The sequence below is a fragment of the Phocoena sinus genome, chromosome 12 (genome assembly GCF_008692025.1).
Source record: "Phocoena sinus isolate mPhoSin1 chromosome 12, mPhoSin1.pri, whole genome shotgun sequence".
Lineage (NCBI taxonomy): Eukaryota > Metazoa > Chordata > Mammalia > Artiodactyla > Phocoenidae > Phocoena > Phocoena sinus.
This window is the reverse complement of record NC_045774.1, coordinates 9,872,324-9,891,774: the sequence shown is the minus strand read 5'-3', so window position 1 is coordinate 9,891,774 and position 19,451 is coordinate 9,872,324. Positions and strand designations below refer to the sequence as shown.

At 42.3% G+C, this 19,451-nt stretch overlaps 2 protein-coding genes across 3 annotated transcripts in view; both read right to left on the bottom strand.

Annotated features, from left to right (window-relative positions):
• TMEM242 (transmembrane protein 242) overlaps positions 1 to 19,451 on the bottom strand; it is a 47,579-nt gene that overhangs the window by 13,705 nt on the left and 14,423 nt on the right. Inside the window, exons 3-4 of one of the 2 annotated variants that reach the window (XM_032651684.1) lie at positions 18,043 to 18,180; positions 15,747 to 16,050 (exon numbers count right to left, since the gene is read on the bottom strand). In XM_032651684.1, the coding sequence (XP_032507575.1) occupies positions 15,964 to 16,050; positions 18,043 to 18,180 (225 nt within the window). In that variant the 3' untranslated portion in view covers positions 15,747 to 15,963. Of the gene's footprint in view, positions 1 to 15,746; positions 16,051 to 18,042; positions 18,181 to 19,451 lie in introns of those variants that run through there. The other variant, XM_032651683.1, reaches the window with a different exon arrangement.
• On the bottom strand, positions 657 to 2,202 carry LOC116763652 (L-lactate dehydrogenase A-like 6B). The gene is given in 4 exon segments (XM_032651682.1): positions 657 to 1,138; positions 1,140 to 1,269; positions 1,271 to 1,630; positions 1,805 to 2,202. Coding segments are annotated over 4 exon segments (966 nt in total). The 5' UTR covers positions 2,194 to 2,202; the 3' UTR covers positions 657 to 1,051.

The window sequence follows — 19,451 nt, the reverse complement described above, 5'->3', positions numbered from 1 at the left end:
TGATCTAGGAATAAAAAGCGAACATGTAACTTTCTGAGAAATACAATCCCTGAAGTACTCATTAAAATGGCCAAATTTTATGACAGTGACTAACAACAGGGCACAATTCAAAAGCAAAATCTTTCCGTTAATGTGAAGTAAACTGAGCAACAGAGATGACCCTGGAGTGTCTTAGGGCCAGGGCACACTCTGCAGGTAAGACTCAGCCCAAGAAGAACAATTTATAATGTGCTTCTTGATTTAATGTGCTAACAGGTCAGGTTCTCAGAGGCAGTTCTAAAATTATTTCAGTCAGACTTTATTTTTAGTAACTGCTACCACCTCTCTCAGGCCTCTTTCTGAAGCTTTATATTTTACTGCCTTAAATACTTTATAATAGCTACCAACTAAATCACTATTATTTTCATTTTTTACTTAATGATCCTGCTTCACTGGTACATATACATGAGTATGCACACACAGGACCGGCTTCCAGCTCCCATTTTACGATGCCTTTTTGAAAGCCTGGCTGATAGGCTGTCATAGGGCAATGAAGACAGCTGATGGCTCCATTACAGAAAATGCTTCTGTGTATACGTTTATTTTCACATTGTACAGGAAGTTACAACATCAAAAACATAGTATATAAATGAACACAGGTATAAGTCACCCAGAACAAAAGAATGAACCTGTACTTAATGAAAAGAATCAGAATTTCTGTAACACAACAAACACCCACATCCTCCATTTTTTTGGACAAGTGGCAACTATACACACACACACACACACACACACACACACATACACAGGGTGAGGACCGGTACACCAGTGGTACGAAAACACCTTCTTTGATGCAGTCACTTAGGAATTGTTTTAAAAAAAAAGTATAATTCAGCATCTGGATGCTAAATAAAAGAGCTGGGGGGGAGGTCTAAATAAATAGGGGAGTCACTCTACCCCCTTCCCTGTTTCCAACTTTTAGGAATTCAAGTTTATTCAAAAACTGGACATACACAACTCCATAACTACTCTCTTTTCTTCAATAACTTCAGAATGGTAGTTTTAAACAACTTTAAAACTTAAGCTCCTTTTGAATTTCCCAAAGTGTTTTTGCACTCTTCTGCAGATGGGTCTCTTCTTCAGGGGCCAACTTTACTTTTTATAAGGTTGGTAATACCACTCCCTCCCAGGATACAAGGAACACTGAGGAATACTTCATTTATCCCTTAGAGACCCTTAATTCTGGTGGAAACCGGATGCACTCTCCTAAGGTTCTTCACGATACTCTGTTAAGTCAGCTACAGACAGGCCAGCGGCCCAAGAAGTACCACCTTTCATTCTGATAATCTCATAGGCACTAGCAACCACGTCTTTGTGCACACTTTTCCACTGCTCAGGATCTTTATCAGTTCCTATATCTACGTTCAGATCCTTCAGAGGGACACCAGCGATGTTCACTCCACTCCACACAGGAACACTTGAGTCTCCATGCTCTCCAAGGATCCACCCATGACAGCTTTCAGAATGGATACCAAGCCTCTGCCCGATCAAGAAACGGAAACGGGCAGTGTCCAGATTACAACCACTTCCAATAATACGGTTTTGGGGAAATCCACTCAACTTCCAGGCTACGTAAGTTAAGATATCCACTGGATTGGAAACAACAATCAGCTTGCAGCGAGGACTGTACTGAACAATACTGGAAATCATTAACTTAAAGATGGCCAAATTTCGCTGGACTAAATTAAGGCGTGTTTCTCCTTTTTCCTGGCGTGCACCTGCTGTGCTAATCACGAGGTTGGAGTTTGCAGTGACAAGGTAATCTTTGCTGGAAATAATATTGGGCATTTTCACAAAAGGGCTGCCATGCTGAAGATCCACTGTCTCACCCTTCAGTCTGCCTCCATCAACATCCACCAAGGCAAGTTCATCACTCAAGCCTTTTAACAGGATGCTGATAGCACAGGCCATGCCAACCGATCCAGTTCCTACAATGGAGATCTTATTGCAACGAACGGGCTCCTCTGAGGGGAAATTCTTCATAAGCTCACACTTGACCGTAGCCATCTTGGACGCGGGGGCGATGGGCCAGGTGCCCCTGTGGGCGATGCCTGCCGGCTGGCAGGGACTCAACACCATTCCCGGGCACAGGCAATTTGCTCTCACAGCGCCCACTCTCTGGCTGGCCCGCTGCATTCCCACAGCCCAGCTCATGGCTACTCACTCGAGAGGTGAAGGAAGAGAGATAGGAAGAAAGCAGCAGGCAGCCTTACAAGCTCAAAAGCAGAGAGCTGTGACCGTTGGCCGTTTGCTCAGCCCGTTACTGCGGCTGCGCAAGGCCGGGACCTTTGGACGCGGCCTGCTACTGCGGCTGCGCAAGGCGAGCCCAGCTCTCGTGGCCTCAAACGGGCCTCCGCAAAGTACTTCAGGTCTGATCTGATTGCGGGGAGGGGGACGACGACGACACGGAAGGGCTCCTCTCGCAAATGAATTCTGGAGTTAAAATTTTAAGAACTCGAATTCTCTCCACTACTTAGCATGTATAATGAGACAACCCAGATCCTTGGGATTACTGATTTTCTGTTTTCACTACATATGCCAAGTAAAAACATTTCCATTCAGTACAGATGAAAATAAGGTTAAATTTTCTTAACTGTATCCCTGCCAGGAATAACCAGGTGCGTATCCTTTGTCTCCCAATGGCCTCCTGCACCATTTCCCTGCATCCGTTGGAAAACTGGGACTCCTGTTTCCCGTTGTATCCAGTTCGAGAACCTTACGCTTGGAAAGGCTTCCGCTGCCTTTATGTCAGTCACGACCGTGACTGCGGAAGTCGTAGGATCCTGACGACAAGGGGCAGGAGCCGACCGTGAGCTAGTCAAACAGTCGCGACAAAGGAAAGCTCCTAATTGAGAGTCCTGATCGAAAACGACTTCCCGAGTAGAAAGATGGTGATGATGTAGCCTGATATCAGCATGAAGATATATCTTCTACGTCCTTAAAATGGCAAATTTTGGCCAACTGCACAAACCAGATTATTGATTAAAGGACTAAAATATTAGCTAGTGCAATATGGCACCAGTGTACCTTACTTTCCTCTGAGTTCTTCTGGTCAGTATTATGAATGTCCTTTCAAATTTCTAAGGAAATAAAAACTTTACATCTGACACATATATGTTATATATATATATATACACACACACACACACACACACACACACACACACACATATACCCTTAAACCCAATAAACTATAAAAGTCCAAACAAAAATAACAGTACTTTCTCCTCACTTATATAAACAGAATTCTGACCATGTAATGATTCCTCAAAGCTTTCCTCTCATTCCAAGAAAGCAGTATGTTCTCCCCTAACGGAGCTCTTGGTACATGCCGCCTCCTCACAGGCAGGAAAAAAAATTGTATATGTATATATATATGTGTGTGTGTGTGTGTACACATATATATTCCATTTTAGAATACCAAATCTTGACAAAATGAATATTTCACATTCAGGACTTGAAAAGCTATTCTCATTCTTTCTGCCACCGAGCTGCAGTCCAGGAAGAGAGCAACAGTAAGCAAAGGAGTTGGTGAGAGGTGAGAAAAGTGTGGCAACAGTGGAGATCCTGCAATCCTGTTTCAGTGTGACTTGGTGGCACCCTGTTTAGATGGTACAGTACAAGCTCCGTGTCACACAAAATGGTAAGAGCACCACATACATGCGTTCTCTCCACCCCGGTGGTCAGATTTATGGTCACCATTTGTCAAATTAAAAAGGAGAATATTTAAATGATCTTTATTTAATGGTGGCTGACATCTTATTCTTTCTTTTATCCCAGTCATAGCTTGAAATGTTTTAACCTGATGCCTGTTCTCACTTTTTCCTACAATGATTCCTTTGACCAGTCATTTTTCTTATAAGTGTTCTTGAGGATGAAATTCAAGGACATAAAGACTCTTAGTTAGACGGCCTTTTTCTACAGTAATTTTCTTTCTAGAGTTTGAACCTCTTCAGAAATACCATCACTATGACAGCTGCCTCTTCAGTTTTTCCCCTTAGCCACACTAAATCAATTTTGAGAAAAATAACACTCTCCAAAATAAAAATATCTCAAACAAAGCAGCCTTTTATTTACAGTAAGTCTTGAGATAAGAAGGAAAGAACTAAAACAGATGAACAGATGACAGGTCTACCCAAAGATGTGGAAAGCCAACTCTAGCTAGCCAGCTCCCTAATGACCTTCTGTCTTAGGTGGCTCATTACTCCTTTTGAATGGAAAATCTAATTCAAATTATCTATTCTATGTTCAGTATAATATTATGGCTGATGGCAGGATTATGCCATAATACTTTTGGTTACACCACTTAGGAGGGAGGAATCAGGAAATAAAGATGACTAGCAAGCGTCTGGACCAAGGATGGTTGTAAACTAAGTCACTCTATTCCTTCCACCTGGACTCTCATCCCCAGCTCCCCCTGCCCTTTTTCCATCTAGGAGTCCAGCTCAAATATTCCACGCTCTCCTAAGTCTTCTACAATCTCCCAAGGAGAATTGACTTTTTAAAAATCCGCCACCACTGTACTGTGTACCTCTCTCCATTACAGGATTTATCACACACAGTTAAATGTAATTACTTATGAATTTGTCACTCCAAAAGGGATCACCTTTTATTTAACAGCATATCCCTATCCTCCAGAACAGAGCTTGGTCTATGAATAGGGATTCAGTAAATGTTTATGGTAGAAAAGAATGAGGAAATAACCACAGAACTGAGCCAAGTAAGGCTAGAGGGCTAAAATGTGAGTGAGATGGAAAGGCAGGGCTGGAGATCCACCTGGTGCTGGAGTTCTGCATAAAGGGGTAAGTAAAATGGTGCCTGTCTGGGGTTTCTTAGCAAGGTTGATGCATAAATTTCAGATAAAGCTATGAATAAACTAAAAGATTTCTTAATTACTTTCAAAGCTAATGCCCACCTTTACCACCTTACAACATACAAATTAAAAAAAAATTCTACAGTGCTAGAAACACAGTAAAATAAATATGCAGAGGCAGAAGGAATATTTTTATCCTTTGAAGTTATTTAAAATGTTTTGTTCTATGGAAAACTTTTAAGAAAATAATCCGTGCACAAAACCCTTGATTTGAAAACACAAACAAACAAGATGCAATGAAAGCAGTGTTAATACTGTAAGCTATAAACTCACCAGCATGCAAGTAGAACATTATATAAACGCAATTATTTTAAAAGTCTTGTGATTTGAAACTCATAAAATGCAAATTGTAGTTTTTTAAAAAAAATCAGTGGGCTGTGATTCTGTTGCTCATAGATACTAAAATCTACCTAACTCCGTAATTTACAAATCGCAGTACCTCCAAGTATTTTCTTTCGTCAGCAGTACTGGGAACGCTGGGGGCAGGACAAAAGCAGGGCCACAAAGCTTTGTCTACTGAGTAGAATAAAGGTAGAATGTCCATTCAAAAAGCAACCGTGGCACCAACTTCCTATTCATGGTATTCAAATACTATAACATGAATTGGCAAGCTCTTCTGGTAAGTTACCCAGATCTCACTTTTGTTCTTTAAAGGCATCATCTTACACATAATTTTTAATGCAATGTAAAAAAGCTGCTTGTGTGAATCATTAAAAAGGAATTATTTTAATGTGGCACAAAACATGAAAAACAAAGAAATTAATATTCATTAGTATGTGTTTAAACATCCTAAATCATATCTAAAAAGTGAGAGTTTAATTTTATGGCTTAGGCTCTGACTGCACTAAGTGCTGTTATACTAATTCAGCTCATTTGGGGCTTCCCTGGTGGTGCACTGGTTGAGAGTCCGCCTGACGATGCAGGGGACATGGGTTCGTGCTCCGGTCCGGGATGTTCCCACATGCTGCAGAGTGGCTGGGTCCGTGAGCCATGGCTGCTGAGCCTGCGCGTCCGGAGCCTGTGCTCCGCAACGGGAGAGGCCACAACAGAGAGAGGCCCGCGTACCACAAAAAAAAAAAACCCAAAACCTAATTCAGCTCATTTATTCTCTGCGATTGGCTTAATAGAAATACTACTCTAGTCCTCAGTAACAGCAGCCTTACCATCTAAAAAAAAAAGGACACAAAGGATGTTTTTGTGTATGGAAGTTACTTTCAGTTTGAGGTAACCTTAAGTTACCTTTATAAACTCCAAACTGCCAAAACAGATTAACTCCACGTTATACAGTTTAAAAACTAATTTGCCTCCAGACTCTATCTGGGCAACAAAGAGGGTCAGCAGCATTGGGAATAGTGAAGAAAGAAAGGGGTGTTCCAGGTGGGGGAGCAGCAAGGACAAGGCTCTGAGGCTAGAAAGCACACTGCCTTTCAGCACGGCTAGACCTCTGACGGTGACAGAGGCTTATTAGAGGCACAGCTAGACTCTCAACCGCAGCACTCCTGACATTCTGGACCAGGTCATTCTTTGTGGGCCTGTCCTACGCACTGTAGGATGTGCAGCAGCTTCCCTGGCCTCTACCCATTAGATGCCAGTAGCTCTCCTGTAGTTATGATGGCCCAGACAGTACCTCCAGACACTGCCAAATCTCCGTCGTGGGTGGAGGTGGGCGGATGGGACATAGCAAATTTGCCGCACACACCTCCCCAGCCCTGGTCGAGAAGCAATGGGTTAAAGAATAAGCAGGGGCCGGATCACACAGGAACTTACAAACGTCTTCAAGCACCCTGGAATGTATTCTCAAGGCAAGAGGGCGCCACTGAAGTGACAGCGGCAGTGTGATCAGATTTCATCCAACAGAGTTCACTAAGTACCTCCTCTGCGCTAGTAGGCATGGTGCAGGTGCTGAGGATACAACAATGAACAAGGTACACTCCACTCTCTTAGAATTTATGTTCTTTTAGCAAAAACAGATTAACATTTTAAAATGGTCAATATAACTTCATTTTGCAACAAGTGTCGTGAAGAAAACAAAACAGGATAACATCAGAGAGGAACTGAGTGGTGGGAATGAAGAGGCTACTGTATTTTAATTAGACGGTCTGGGGAAGCTTCTCTGAGGGGGTGAAGTAAATCTGTGTTGAAACCCTGGATGGCAACACAGAGCCAGCCCTGCAAAGACCCAGGGAAGGAGTTTCCTGGGCAAAGCTAGAAAGGCCCTACGCATAAGGCTGGAGTGCTGAAGGAACAAGAAGGCCCAGGGCCTGGCAGGGCGAGGTGGGCATGGGATGGGAGAGGTGATGGTGGTGGCTCAAGATGAGGTCAGTGAGGTAGGTGGGGCTACATCCTGTGAGACTTCCTCAACAGGAGATGCTGAAGGGTTTTTAAATAAAGGAGTGACATGATTTGACCTACATTTAAAAAATATCAACGTGGGAAAAAAAATTCTAGGGGAAGTAAAGGAGAGGCCGAGATACTAGACAGGAAACTGTTTCAATACACCAGGCAAAAGATGAATGGAGGTGGAGAGAGATGAAAGAGCCAGGCTCTGTTTAGCAGCTGGGCTAACAAGCAGGTGCTCACAGCTTAGGTGAAGGGAATGACAGGAAATGAGAAAATCTACCATGATTCTTGGCTGGGTTTTTGGCTTGAACGACTGGGGGGATGGGAGTGGCACTCACTGAAATGGGGGAGACTGAGGGAGGAGCAAGTTAGGGAGGAGGAGAGGAAACCACAACTTCTGGTTGGGACGTGGGGCTTTGACATGCCTGTGAGATGAGATGGACCACGTGCGGTTTCAAGGCAAATGTGAAGGTCAGGCTGGAGCTATGTATTTGGACATTATCAGATTGTATAGATTGTGTTTAATGCCAGGGACTAGGCAAGAGCACCAAGGACTGAGGACAGATGGAGAACAGAAGAGTGCAAGTATGAAGCCACTGGACACTCCAACACTTCCAAGTCTGCAGAGGAGGAGCCAGAAAAGGAGATGAACAAAAATGGCCAGTGAGGTGGAAGGGGTAGAAGCCAAGAGAGGGGAGAATGCTCCCTCGTGTCAAGTGTTGCTGAGAGGTCAAGTAAGAGAAGGATGACGACAAGACCTGGACCTGGCAACAAGGACGGCACTGGCGACCCACACTAGCAGTTTTGGGTGTGCTGGGAAAGAAGCTGGACTGAGGAGAAAAAGGAGAGGAAGTGGAGACAGTGATCACAACCAACTCTTTTCAAGAAACCTCTCCTATGACGGGAAGCAGGCACATGGGCTGGTACCTGGAGGAGGACGAGGAACACCGAGAGAAGACTTTTAGAGGTGGGAGAAACTAGAACACGTCTCCACACACTGCAGCAGAGGGAAAACTGATCACCGTTAAAGGCTGGGGATAATTATGGGAGTGAGGTCCTTGGGTAGATGGGGGTGGGAGGCGGGTGGATGCCCTCATGCGTGTGGGGCTTTGGCCGCAGCATGGATATTCCGCCCATGGTAGAAAGGCAGAGGTGTGGGGAAGAGGAAGGCCAGTGCATCCTTGCGGTAGTGTGGGGAAAGGGCTGTGACGGGGCAAGGTGGCAGGCAGGGAGAAGGGACCTTAGCTGTGATAAGCACCTTGGGGCAGGAAGGTGCCCCAGCTACAGTGGCTGTGAGGGTGGGGGAGGAGCAAGACTTGGTGACTGATCAGATACTGGGGTGAGAGAGAGTGCGGTCAGGATAAAGTCCAGCTTTTCAGTCCAGGCAGCATTGCTAGATGATGGATGACACTGCCATTCACGGTGGGTGACCCGGCAGTAGGTTGGGGGGCGAAATGGGGGGGTGTAAATGACAGTTCAAGTGGAAACACACGTAACACCAGTGGGACATCCAAGCATCAGTGTCCAGTCAAACGGGCCTGTGAGCTAGGAGCTCAGGGGTCTGGCTGAAGACGCGGTCCTGGCAGTTGTCTGCATGTGGATGAAGCCACTGGAATGGACAGAACCATGGAGAAAATACCAGGGCAAAGGAGGAACCTAAAGTCAACAGGATGGTGGGAGGTGAAAAACAAGAGCCAAAGTAGGATCAGGAAGAAGTACAGAAAGAATAAGAACTATGAAAGCCCAGAATCTGTTAGCACAGAAGCAAATAGTAACTGATATAGCTGAGTCATCAAGAAAAAGTGAAATTACGTTCAACACAATCTGCGTTGTGGAAAGATATACAGCACATTAAAAAAAAAGATTTCTTCTTAAAATTGTTAGAAGTATTTCAGTCAGGAAATACTAAAAGCTTAAGGGGAAAGCGTGCGCTATCAGGTCTGCACTCCACAATGCTTTGGTTAGAGATCTGCTCATGTGAGACCAATTTTCTATGCTCAGTAAGAAAACCCAAGTGAAATCAAGGCTACCTTCCCTCCAGTGGAGTGAGACTGGGAACATTCTTGAGGTGATTAAGCCTGGTTTGTGTCAGGCCTGCAACAAGAAGGCTTTTATGGCAGAGCTTATCTTTCCTGGTAAGTGTTGCACATTCTTACTTTATAAAATGCTTTATAAGATGCTTGGGGCCCTATTTTACTTGTAAAAGGAGACTGGTAGGTTTTTAAAGAGGAATCTTGGCAATACGCCAAAACGGCTGATTTCCCCCAACCCTTGGCAAAAAAAAAAAAAAAAAAAAGGGACAGTACATCAGTCACTACGTCCCATTTTAAACTGAGCAAGTCCCTTTGATTCGGTCTCTCTGTCACCAAATTGCTCCCTGACATTCACACAGAGTACCTCTCACCACCGGCATGCCAAGCCCGTCAGAGCTGCAATGGAATGGGAAATAAGGAGTACAGAGATGTCCTCGTCACCTCAGACCTGCGTTTAACTGATGCACATTGCCACTTCCAATTAATTTAAAAATGATTCCAGGAAAAATATTCCTCAATGCTTAAGCTGTTTGAAGGCCCAAGGGCTTGACAGATGGAGCTATCTCTGCAAGATCATGACGACTGCGTTCTGGGCGGTCTAGGAAGTACCATCAGGAAGAGGAAGCAAGGCGGCGGCTGCTGACATAAGGCAGTCAGAATAAGAAACTGAAGCTTTCTTCCTGGGGGCGGAGCTGGTAGAAATCTTTGGAAGCACTGAAATTAGATTAGGCGAGGACACAGAGGGAAATGTTTCAGCCGTGTTTCAGACTTCCCCTGCAGACCACTCAGAAGTGGCTACCATTAAACAATTTGCCAGGAGACTCGAATTTGTTTTTAATCTTTGACCTAAACCAATGAAAAGTATACAGCATGAAGTTTATTTCCTTCTTAGATATCTTAGAAGTTAAAAACTTTTAAGCTTTTCCATAGTTTTATTTTACATGTGGGGTTCAATGCTGCTTTCATTTGAAATAAGTAAACACAGTGTAAGAATAAATGTATTTAATGTGAGATACACCAGAATGTTGGTAAAACTGAAATTAGCAAAAAGTAAAAGAAATTTGACTATAATTAGCAAAAGCCCTCAAGCTGGTCATAAGGTAATTAAGAAGTGAGCCTAAATATTAATATAAAAGTATGCCTAGCAACAGCTACAAAAAAGAGCTGGAGAAAATAAATTTTATTAGAGTGCATTCACCATTGTCTCAGAGATAAGGTATAATATTACTTCTTTTAAAAGATCTTTCTTATAATACATACAGATGGCCAATAGGCACATGAAAAGATGCTCAACATTGCTAAGTATTAGAGAAATGAAAATCAAAACTACAATGAGGTATCACCTCACACCAGTCAGAATGGCCATCATCAAGAAGTCCACAAATAATAAATGCTGGAGAGGGTGTGGAGAAAAGGGAAGCCTCTTGCACTGCTGGTGGGAATGTAAATTGGTGCAGCCACTATGGAGAAATGTATGGAAGTTCCACAAAAAACTAAAAATAGAGTTGGCATATGATCCAGCAATCCCACTCCTGGGAATATATCAGGACAAAACTGTAATTCAAAAAGATATATGTACCCCTATGTTCACAGCAGTACTATTTACAGTAGCCAAGACATGGAAACAACCTAAACGTCCATCAACAGATGAATGGATAAAGAAGATGTATATAGGGCTTCCCTAGTGGCGCAGTGGTTGAGAATCTGCCTGCCAATGCAGGGGACACGGGTTCAAGCCCTGGTCTGGGAAGATCCCACATGCCGCAGAACAACTGGGCCCGTGAGCCACAATTACTGAGCCTGCGCGTCTAGAGCCTGTGCTCCGCAACAACAGGGGCCGCGATAGTGAGAGGCCCGTGCACCGCGATGAAGAGTGGCCCCTGCTTGCCACAACTAGAGAAAGCCCATGCACAGAAACGAAGACCCAACACAGCCATAAATAAATAAATAAATAAATAAATAAATAAATAAGATGTATATATATGTACAATGGAGTATTACTCAGCCATAAAGAAGAATGAAATAATGCCATGTGCAGCAACATGGATGGACCTAGAGATGATCATACTAAGCAAAGTCAGAAAGAGAAAGACAAATACCATACGCTATCACTTACATGTGGAATCTAAAATGACACAAATGAACTTGTCTACGAAACAGAAACAGACTCACAGACAGAGAACAGCCTTGCAGTTGTGGGGGAGGGAGGGACCGGGAGTATGGGAGTAGCAAGCGCAAACTATTACACAGAGAATGCATAAGCCACGAGGTCCTGCTGTACAGCACAGGGAGCTCTAGTCAACATCCTGTGATGAACCATAAGGGAGAAGAATTTTTAAAAAATCTTTCTTTGAAGAGGAAAGTCAAATGACACTTTTTAGAGAAATATTTAAAATATGTATGTTTTAACATGTTTTATTTTTTTAAAGAAAAAGGTCTGGCCTTTTGAGAAAAAAGCAACCTATACTAGATGAGGAGGCAAGACTGGGGCTGGAGAGTATTCGTGACTCCAGTCACAGATTATTTCCATAAAAGCCTTTACAGCAGCAAGGTCTTCAGAGAGACACAATAAAGGAAGAAATTTTCCATGTATCAGATTGGCAAAAATTTCAGAGTAATAAAAGCTACTAATGGCAAGGGTGCTAGGAAACTTGTATACATTGCTGGTATCTTCTAAACGGTATAAACTTTCCTGGAAGGCCACTTAGCAACAAATATCAAAAACATTTTAAAAATACACTTTGATTCAACAATAGCATCTTCTGTCTTTAGAACACATTTCTTGACAAAGAAGAGTACAAAAAGATGTATGCCTATAGAGGTTCACATGGTGTTTGATAGTGAAAAATTACAATCTAAATGCTGTTGGCTGGAGACCGATTAAGTAAATTATAACATACAATTGAGTACCATGTAGCCATTAAAAGTGATGGAGATTCATATACTCCACTGTGCAAAGATGTTCTTATGAGTATTCAGTGAAAAAGAGTTCCATAGTAGTACAGTAAAACAGTATTTATATATGATTATATGAGCATGCCTATAGAAGCTCTACAAGGATGTTCCTACTATAATAAGTGATTACAATTCAGGGAGAACTTTGGTGATTTTTGTTTTTGACCTTTTCTACACTGATTTTTTCTTTTCATACAATGAGTACATATATATATATTTTTTATTAAAAAAAAGCCATGGGCTTCCCTGATGGCACAGTGGTTAAGAATCCACCTACCAATGCAGGGGACACGGGTTCAAGCCCTGGTCCGGGAAGATCCCACATACGGCCAAGCAGCTAAGCCCGTGTGCCACAACTACTGAGCCTGCACTCTAGAGCGCACGAGTCACAGCTACTGAAGTCCATGAGCCTAGAGCCTCTGCTCTGTAACAAGAGAAGCCATCGCGATGAGAAGCCCGCACACCGCAACGAAGAGTAGCCCCTGCTCGCCGCAAGTAGAGAAAGCCCGCGCAGCAACGAAGACCCAATGCAGCCAACAAACAAATAAATAAATAAATAAATTTATTTAAAAACCCATTTTTGTTTAAAAAAAGTAGGTCCTAAATATATTTTTTCTTTGAAAATAAACACCAATATATGTAAATAAAAACAAATACCTCTTATCCCATGGTTAAAAAAAAACTCCATTTATAAGAGTTAATTTTAAAATTTAAATCTCTGGACAATTTAAAGTATTTTACAATAACTGAGAATGTTTCCGTTCATGGTTTTATTTCTATCGATGTTTTAGCTCCTGTGAAGACAACTATAAATGACATGCAAATTTAACTACGCCAGGTATCATGAATATATTCTAACACAACCACAGTAAATGTCAGCAGTGGGTGATTCTGACCAGTATTTTGAGATAACTTCAAACAAATGCAGAACACGGGTCCATTAAGCATAAAAAGCTATAGCGATTCCAATCATATCTATCAGGAATTTTTTTATACACCTAATGTTTTTCCTTCAAAGGGAAGAAAAAAAAAAACAAGACAGCCTAACCATAAATGTGCTCAATACCTACTATAAATAATAAAAGGTAAAAAAGTTTTAACATGTAAATAACTATAGGTGGCATGGTTTTTTCTCTTGACAACTGGGGGATTACCAGTTAGTATCCATAATGCCCTTACTGCCTGAAGAGCATTTATCTCCACTATTCTCTAAACTTAAAACATCTGCCCTAATAAACAATCTAATCACATCACCATGTTGTGCACTCACATGGCCCGAATGCACCAGGATCATGTGCACAGCTGCAATAGGGAACCATGAACCCATAGTGAATGTTCATTCTTTTCACAATTCAGTTCCTGTTATAAAATTAATGCTGCCTCGATCATAAACACATGATAAAATACCATAATTCAAAGTAAGTGATGAACCCATTCTGAGCAATCAGGCCATGCCCATGGCTGGTCAGCAGGGTGGAGCTGGTGTGGCGATGCCAGGCTGGACCTGCACTGATTCCTACGCTAAGGCAGGCAGGGTGCCACTTTAAATCCTGGGCAGCCTGATCTGCTACAGTTGGCTGACAGGATAGCTTCCAATAGCTCTCCTTTTTTGGAACCTCTGATTAAATGATCTACCATTGTGTAAATTAAAAATTTTTATTTATATCTGATGTATTAAACATGTTCCATGTTAATGAAATTCTGCACTAATTATGAATAAACAAAGAGTAAATCCAAAATATTTCTAATAAACTGAAGAGCTTTGCTTTAAGCCTTTTCAGCCAGCAGATGTAGCTGTGAATTAAAATAGGGAATGCAAGCTGCTCTTGGTCAGCCACTAGATGGCACCCTTTTCTATGGAACTGGTTTACACTGGAGATTTAATACAATTCAACTATTTTGACACTGGATTGATTCTGATTTACATGCATTTATCTAGAATGATCATCTCAATTACTTAATGAGTGCACAGACCGCAACCATTTTTGCGCAACATTTTTTGACTAAAACTTTTCATTCCTCATAGACACATGACATTTCCTAATGAGAGGAAGTAAACAGCGATAAAAGTTCATCACTGGGGGCTTCTCTGGTGGCGCAGTGGTTGAGAGTCCGCCTGCCGATGCAGGGGACGCGGGTTCGTGCGCCGGTCCGGGAAGATTCCACATGCCGCGGAGGGGCTGGGCCCGTGAGCCATGGCCGCTGAGCCTGCGCGTCCGGAGCCTGTGCTCCGCAACGGGAGAGGCCACAACAGTGAGAGGCCCGCGTACCACAAAAAAAAAAAAAAAAAGTTCATCACTGGAATCAGGGCTACCTCATCAAAACTCTCTACATGCAGGGCTTCCCTGGTGGCACAGTGGTTAAGAATCCACCTGCCAATGCAGGGGACACGGGTTCGAGCCCTGGTCTGGGAAGATCCTGCATGCTGCGGAGCAACTAAGCCCGTGCGCCACAACTACTGAGCCTGTGCTCTAGAGCCCACAAGCCACAACTACTGAGCCCACGTGTCACAACTACTGAAGCCCACACGCCTAGAGCCCGTGCTCCGCAACAAGAGAAGCCATGACAATGATAAGCCCGTGCACTGCAACGAAGAGTAGCCCCCGCTCACCACCACTAGAGAAAGCCCACACGCAGCAACAAAGACCCAACACAGCCAAAAATAAAAAAAATAAAAACCTCTAAATGCAGAACCAAAATATACCACATTGCTCTCCACAAGCCTCAGGGCAGGGTCATATAATAAGAATTTCCTTCGAAAGTCACCCATAACGCTTAAAAACCTATGCCTTACATACTAACAGTCCACTGGGGAGCGCTGTCTTAGTTCAGTGCCAGTCTCAGGGTAGGCCCACAAATGTCTTTTGAATAAACAAATTAATAAACACGACTGCTTTTAAAAGATGTGTCCTAAAAAAGTATCAGTGGGTTCATTTTTCTGTGAGACTTCTCAGATGTGGAAATCAAACCGATGTGCCTAATGACTCACCAGCAGGGAGAGGTTATCTGCATTCTCTCTTTTTGGTTAAAGCCGTGAAGATGCAATATAAAAGGATTCCAAGTCTCCATACATTCAATGGTGCCAATCAGAAAAGAATCCCACCCCCAAATATTTTATTTAGGTAATAATCCTCTTATCAGTGCCATAATACAAACACTTTCACATTCTAGAAACTAAAATGGCACAGTCTAGCCCATAAAGCCCAAGTTCTCAAGCATATAATTTAAATAACCTAATTTTGTTGGTCTATGAAAATTTGGATTGATTCATTATGACTCTTCTAAATCAAAGACTGTTCATATTTCAAATACCTTAAAACTTTACTACTCAATTTATGACCTACATTACTAAACTCTAGAAACATTACCTATCAATTCCATGCACTCACTGTGAAGTACTAACAGACCATCATTTTAATAGAAACCAAAAGCTTAATAACTTTATTATTATTTGCATGCCCCTCCCCCAAAGCAGATTTCATAGGTAGTCAAGGAAGTTTTGTGTACTCCTAGGCAGTTGTGCTTTATAGTCAGCATAAATTAATAAAAATAAAATCTAGGACTATTTTTTAAAAAGCAGTATTATTGTCAAAGCAATACATATTTAAGAATTACACAGAAAAGTAAAATACAAAACTCACCCACACGCCCGTAATTCTTTCACATATTATCACCAAACATATTTCCTCCCAATCTTTTCCATTTGTTTTCAAATAATTGCTCTCATATGAAAAAAGAATGGCTGGTCCTATACAAGAATGAAGTCAATTGTGATGTTGGGAGGTCCACACTGAAGATACCCAGTAAAACCTGTCAAATGATCAAGACTGTGTGGATCATTCCACAGTCAAAACCAGATTCACTACCTCCTTCCCCTTGCCCCTTCCACCTACTCCTTTATTTCCCACCTTAGCTAAGGGAGGTAAAATTGAAAACGAACCAGGTTCTGCAGACCATCAGACTTAGCTTCAAATCTTGACTCTGCCAATTACAAGCTGTGTGACTTAACCTGAGTCCCTATTTCCTCATTTACAGGATGGGGGATATTAACACCTACTTCATAGTTGTTGTGAGGATTAAATAATCTGCTATGTCTAAAATGTCTGGCACAATGCCTGAAATGGAAGAAGAGATTTTATATTGGTCAAAGCAAAATTGAGGTAACAATAAAAATCATCAAAAATCTTCAGTCATGGGTTTTCTAACTTTTTTCAAGTAATCCCTACTTTATTATTACAAACAATGAGTAGCAGGCAGTTACTTAAAAAATAAAGGTTACTCAGACTAGGAAAAAAGCAACATCTGTTTGTCTATCAGTATATTTTAAGTGAAAAGTACAATAATGCCTATGTAGTTATTATCAAACTAAGTGTGAAAAATTCAATAATAATAATACCTATTACTCCAGCAATTCCCTCTCCCTTGCATCAATTCCCCCCTCCACTGAATCACTCCTATCAGCACGCACACATGCTGTTAATTCTCCCAACTTTAAAAAAAAAACAAAAAAACCCTCTCTTGATCCCATTCCCCCTTCTAGCTACGACCCCATTTCTTTCTTTCTCTTTACAGCAAAGCTCAAGACTTGCCCATACACACTGCCTCCGAGCTCTCTCCTCCATTCTCCTTCAGATCCACTTCACTCAGGCTTTACCCACCAATGATCACCACATCTCAGTGAACTACCAGTTCTCCTCCTACATGACTTATACCCAGCATCCTCCTCCTTGAAAGATGTCTTTTCACCTGGCGTCCAGGTCACCATTCTCCTGGTTTCCCCTGCTTCTTCAGCAGGGAAACCTCCTCATTCCTCAACCTCTAAACCTTAGGAGCTCCTAAACCAAGGGCTCCTTCCTCAGACCTCTTCTCTTTTCTCTCTACATTCACTGTCTCTGAGAGCTCATCTGATCTCATGGTTTAAATACTATCCACATACTGATTTAGATCTTCACCTTGACCTGTTCCCTGAATTCCAACTTCTATATCTAACTGCTTGCTTGACTCTCCACTTGGCTATCTAAAATCTACCTCAAACTCATAAGTCCCAGACTGAGCCCCTGACATGATCCCCTAATATCTGCTCCTTTCACACTGGTCCCATCCATTTTCCAGTCGTTCAGACCAAAAGCCTGGAGACATCCTTGACTTGGCTTTTTCTCTCACCTCCCACATTCAGTTTATAACAAGTCCTTGTTGCCCCTACCTTCGAAATATATCCAGAACCTCTTTTCATCAACTCTACTTCTGCCACCCATTCTAAACCACCACCAATTCTCACCTGTCACAAAGAGCCTGGTCCACAGAACTTCCTACCAATAGTTTAAATAAAAAGAAGCCAAATATTCCGAATGTACAGCTTTTTACCTTGGAGTATAAGTTACACACACACAGGTACTAGGCTCTTTTTCCAATAATGTGTAAACACATTAATAATTTAAATAATAATTTTAAAATGCTTTATTTTAAACGACGTTTATATATATGGATGTCAAACAGCACAGAAAGTTGTTCCAAATTATTTTACTGAACAAGTAGCTCCCACAAATTTATACAGAACGAACATTTGCTATGCATTAGTCATTAATTATATTTGAAGTTTCACCACCCTTATATATTTAAATTATTTATATGATTTACTAGTAATGAGAAGCTGCCTAGTTATTAGTAAAAATTTAGTCAATTCTCTGTCATCACTTCACAAGATAGTGAATAAACTGTATGCAAATTTGAAAATCTGGAAGATTTAGACGCACAGAGTAGAATAAACATTCCAGATAGCAATTACAGGACGCAGTTACTTACACTGTGAACTCCTAAGGCCTTCCAGACTGCGAAGCTGATCACACCAACCCCACACCAGGCGTAAAGTGAGCCCCACCCCAGGGCTCGCAAGGCAAGGGAAGACCCGCTCTCCGGTAAGGCAGCTGTGGCCACACTTCCCTGCAATGAAGACACAAAGGTTCTGGTAAAAATCATCATTCTGAAAGAAAAAATATTTGGAAAGTGTTTGAAATTAATGACTCTCTGTGTCAGCACCATGATACTAGGAAGCCAGACCAACCCAAGTTCATGCACTTAATAACTGCATGACTTAAGGCACAACTGCTCTGACAAATATTTGAGTGTGCAAGGCACCGTGCCAAGATCCGCGCCAGGTACACAGAGCAACTTCTTTCTGACAGAACACGTAAGACCTGGTGAGGGAGGGGGGAAACACAGACAACTAGAAGTAAATTATGATCTAAATGGAAAGGGCAACGACAGAACTGCATATACATACAGGGCACTGTGTACCCAGAGAAGGAGGACACCTGATCGACTTGCAAGAAGGGGAAGTTTTAAAGGAAAGCTTCCTGGGAGAGGTGTGCTAAATCTAAATTTGAGAAAAGACTTGTGATATAACTCATTGTGAGGACTTCTAAATATTTATGCAAAATGCCTGACATATCGTAGAAATCCAGCTCCTGGCAACTATTAATAAGAAACCAGAAAAACAACAGTAACCCTCCTCCCAAGTTTCAAGATATAATATTAAGGTAAAAATCTACAATTATACTAATTGAACAACTTTCGGACTATCAGCATAACGAACTTGACTAGAGAAGAATGAGAATGCAACGAGCACTTCAAAAAGGAATAACCGAGGGAGATCCCTGGTGGCCTAGTGGTTAGAATTCCAGGCTTTCATGGCTGTGGCCTGCGATTATGGAAGTGGGATCCTGCAGGCGAGGCCAAAGGAAAAAAAAAAAAAGAATAACTGCCCCCATTACGAAATGTGCTGGGGTTGGGGGAGGGGTGGGTGCACTGTCAAAAGAGATACTGGGAGGAATGGTGTACTAATTTCTAAAGTCCCTTCAAATTCCATGACTTAGTAATTTATGAATTTATTTATTTTTATTTATTTATTATTTTTGGCTGTGTTGGGTCTTCGACGCTGCGTGCAGGCTTTCTCTAGTTGCGGCGAGCGGGGGCTACTCTTCGTTGTGGTGCATGGGCTTCTCTTGTTGCCAAGCACAGGCTCTAGAGCATGCAGGCTTCAGTAGATGTGGTGTGTGGGCTCAGTAGTTGTGGCTCGTGGGCTCTAGAGTGCAGGCTCAGTAGCTGTGGTGCACGGGCTTAGTTGCTCCGCGGCATGTGGGATCCTCCCGGAGCAGGGCTCGAACCCATGTCCCCTGCACTGGTGGGCAGATTCTTAACCACTGCGCCACTAG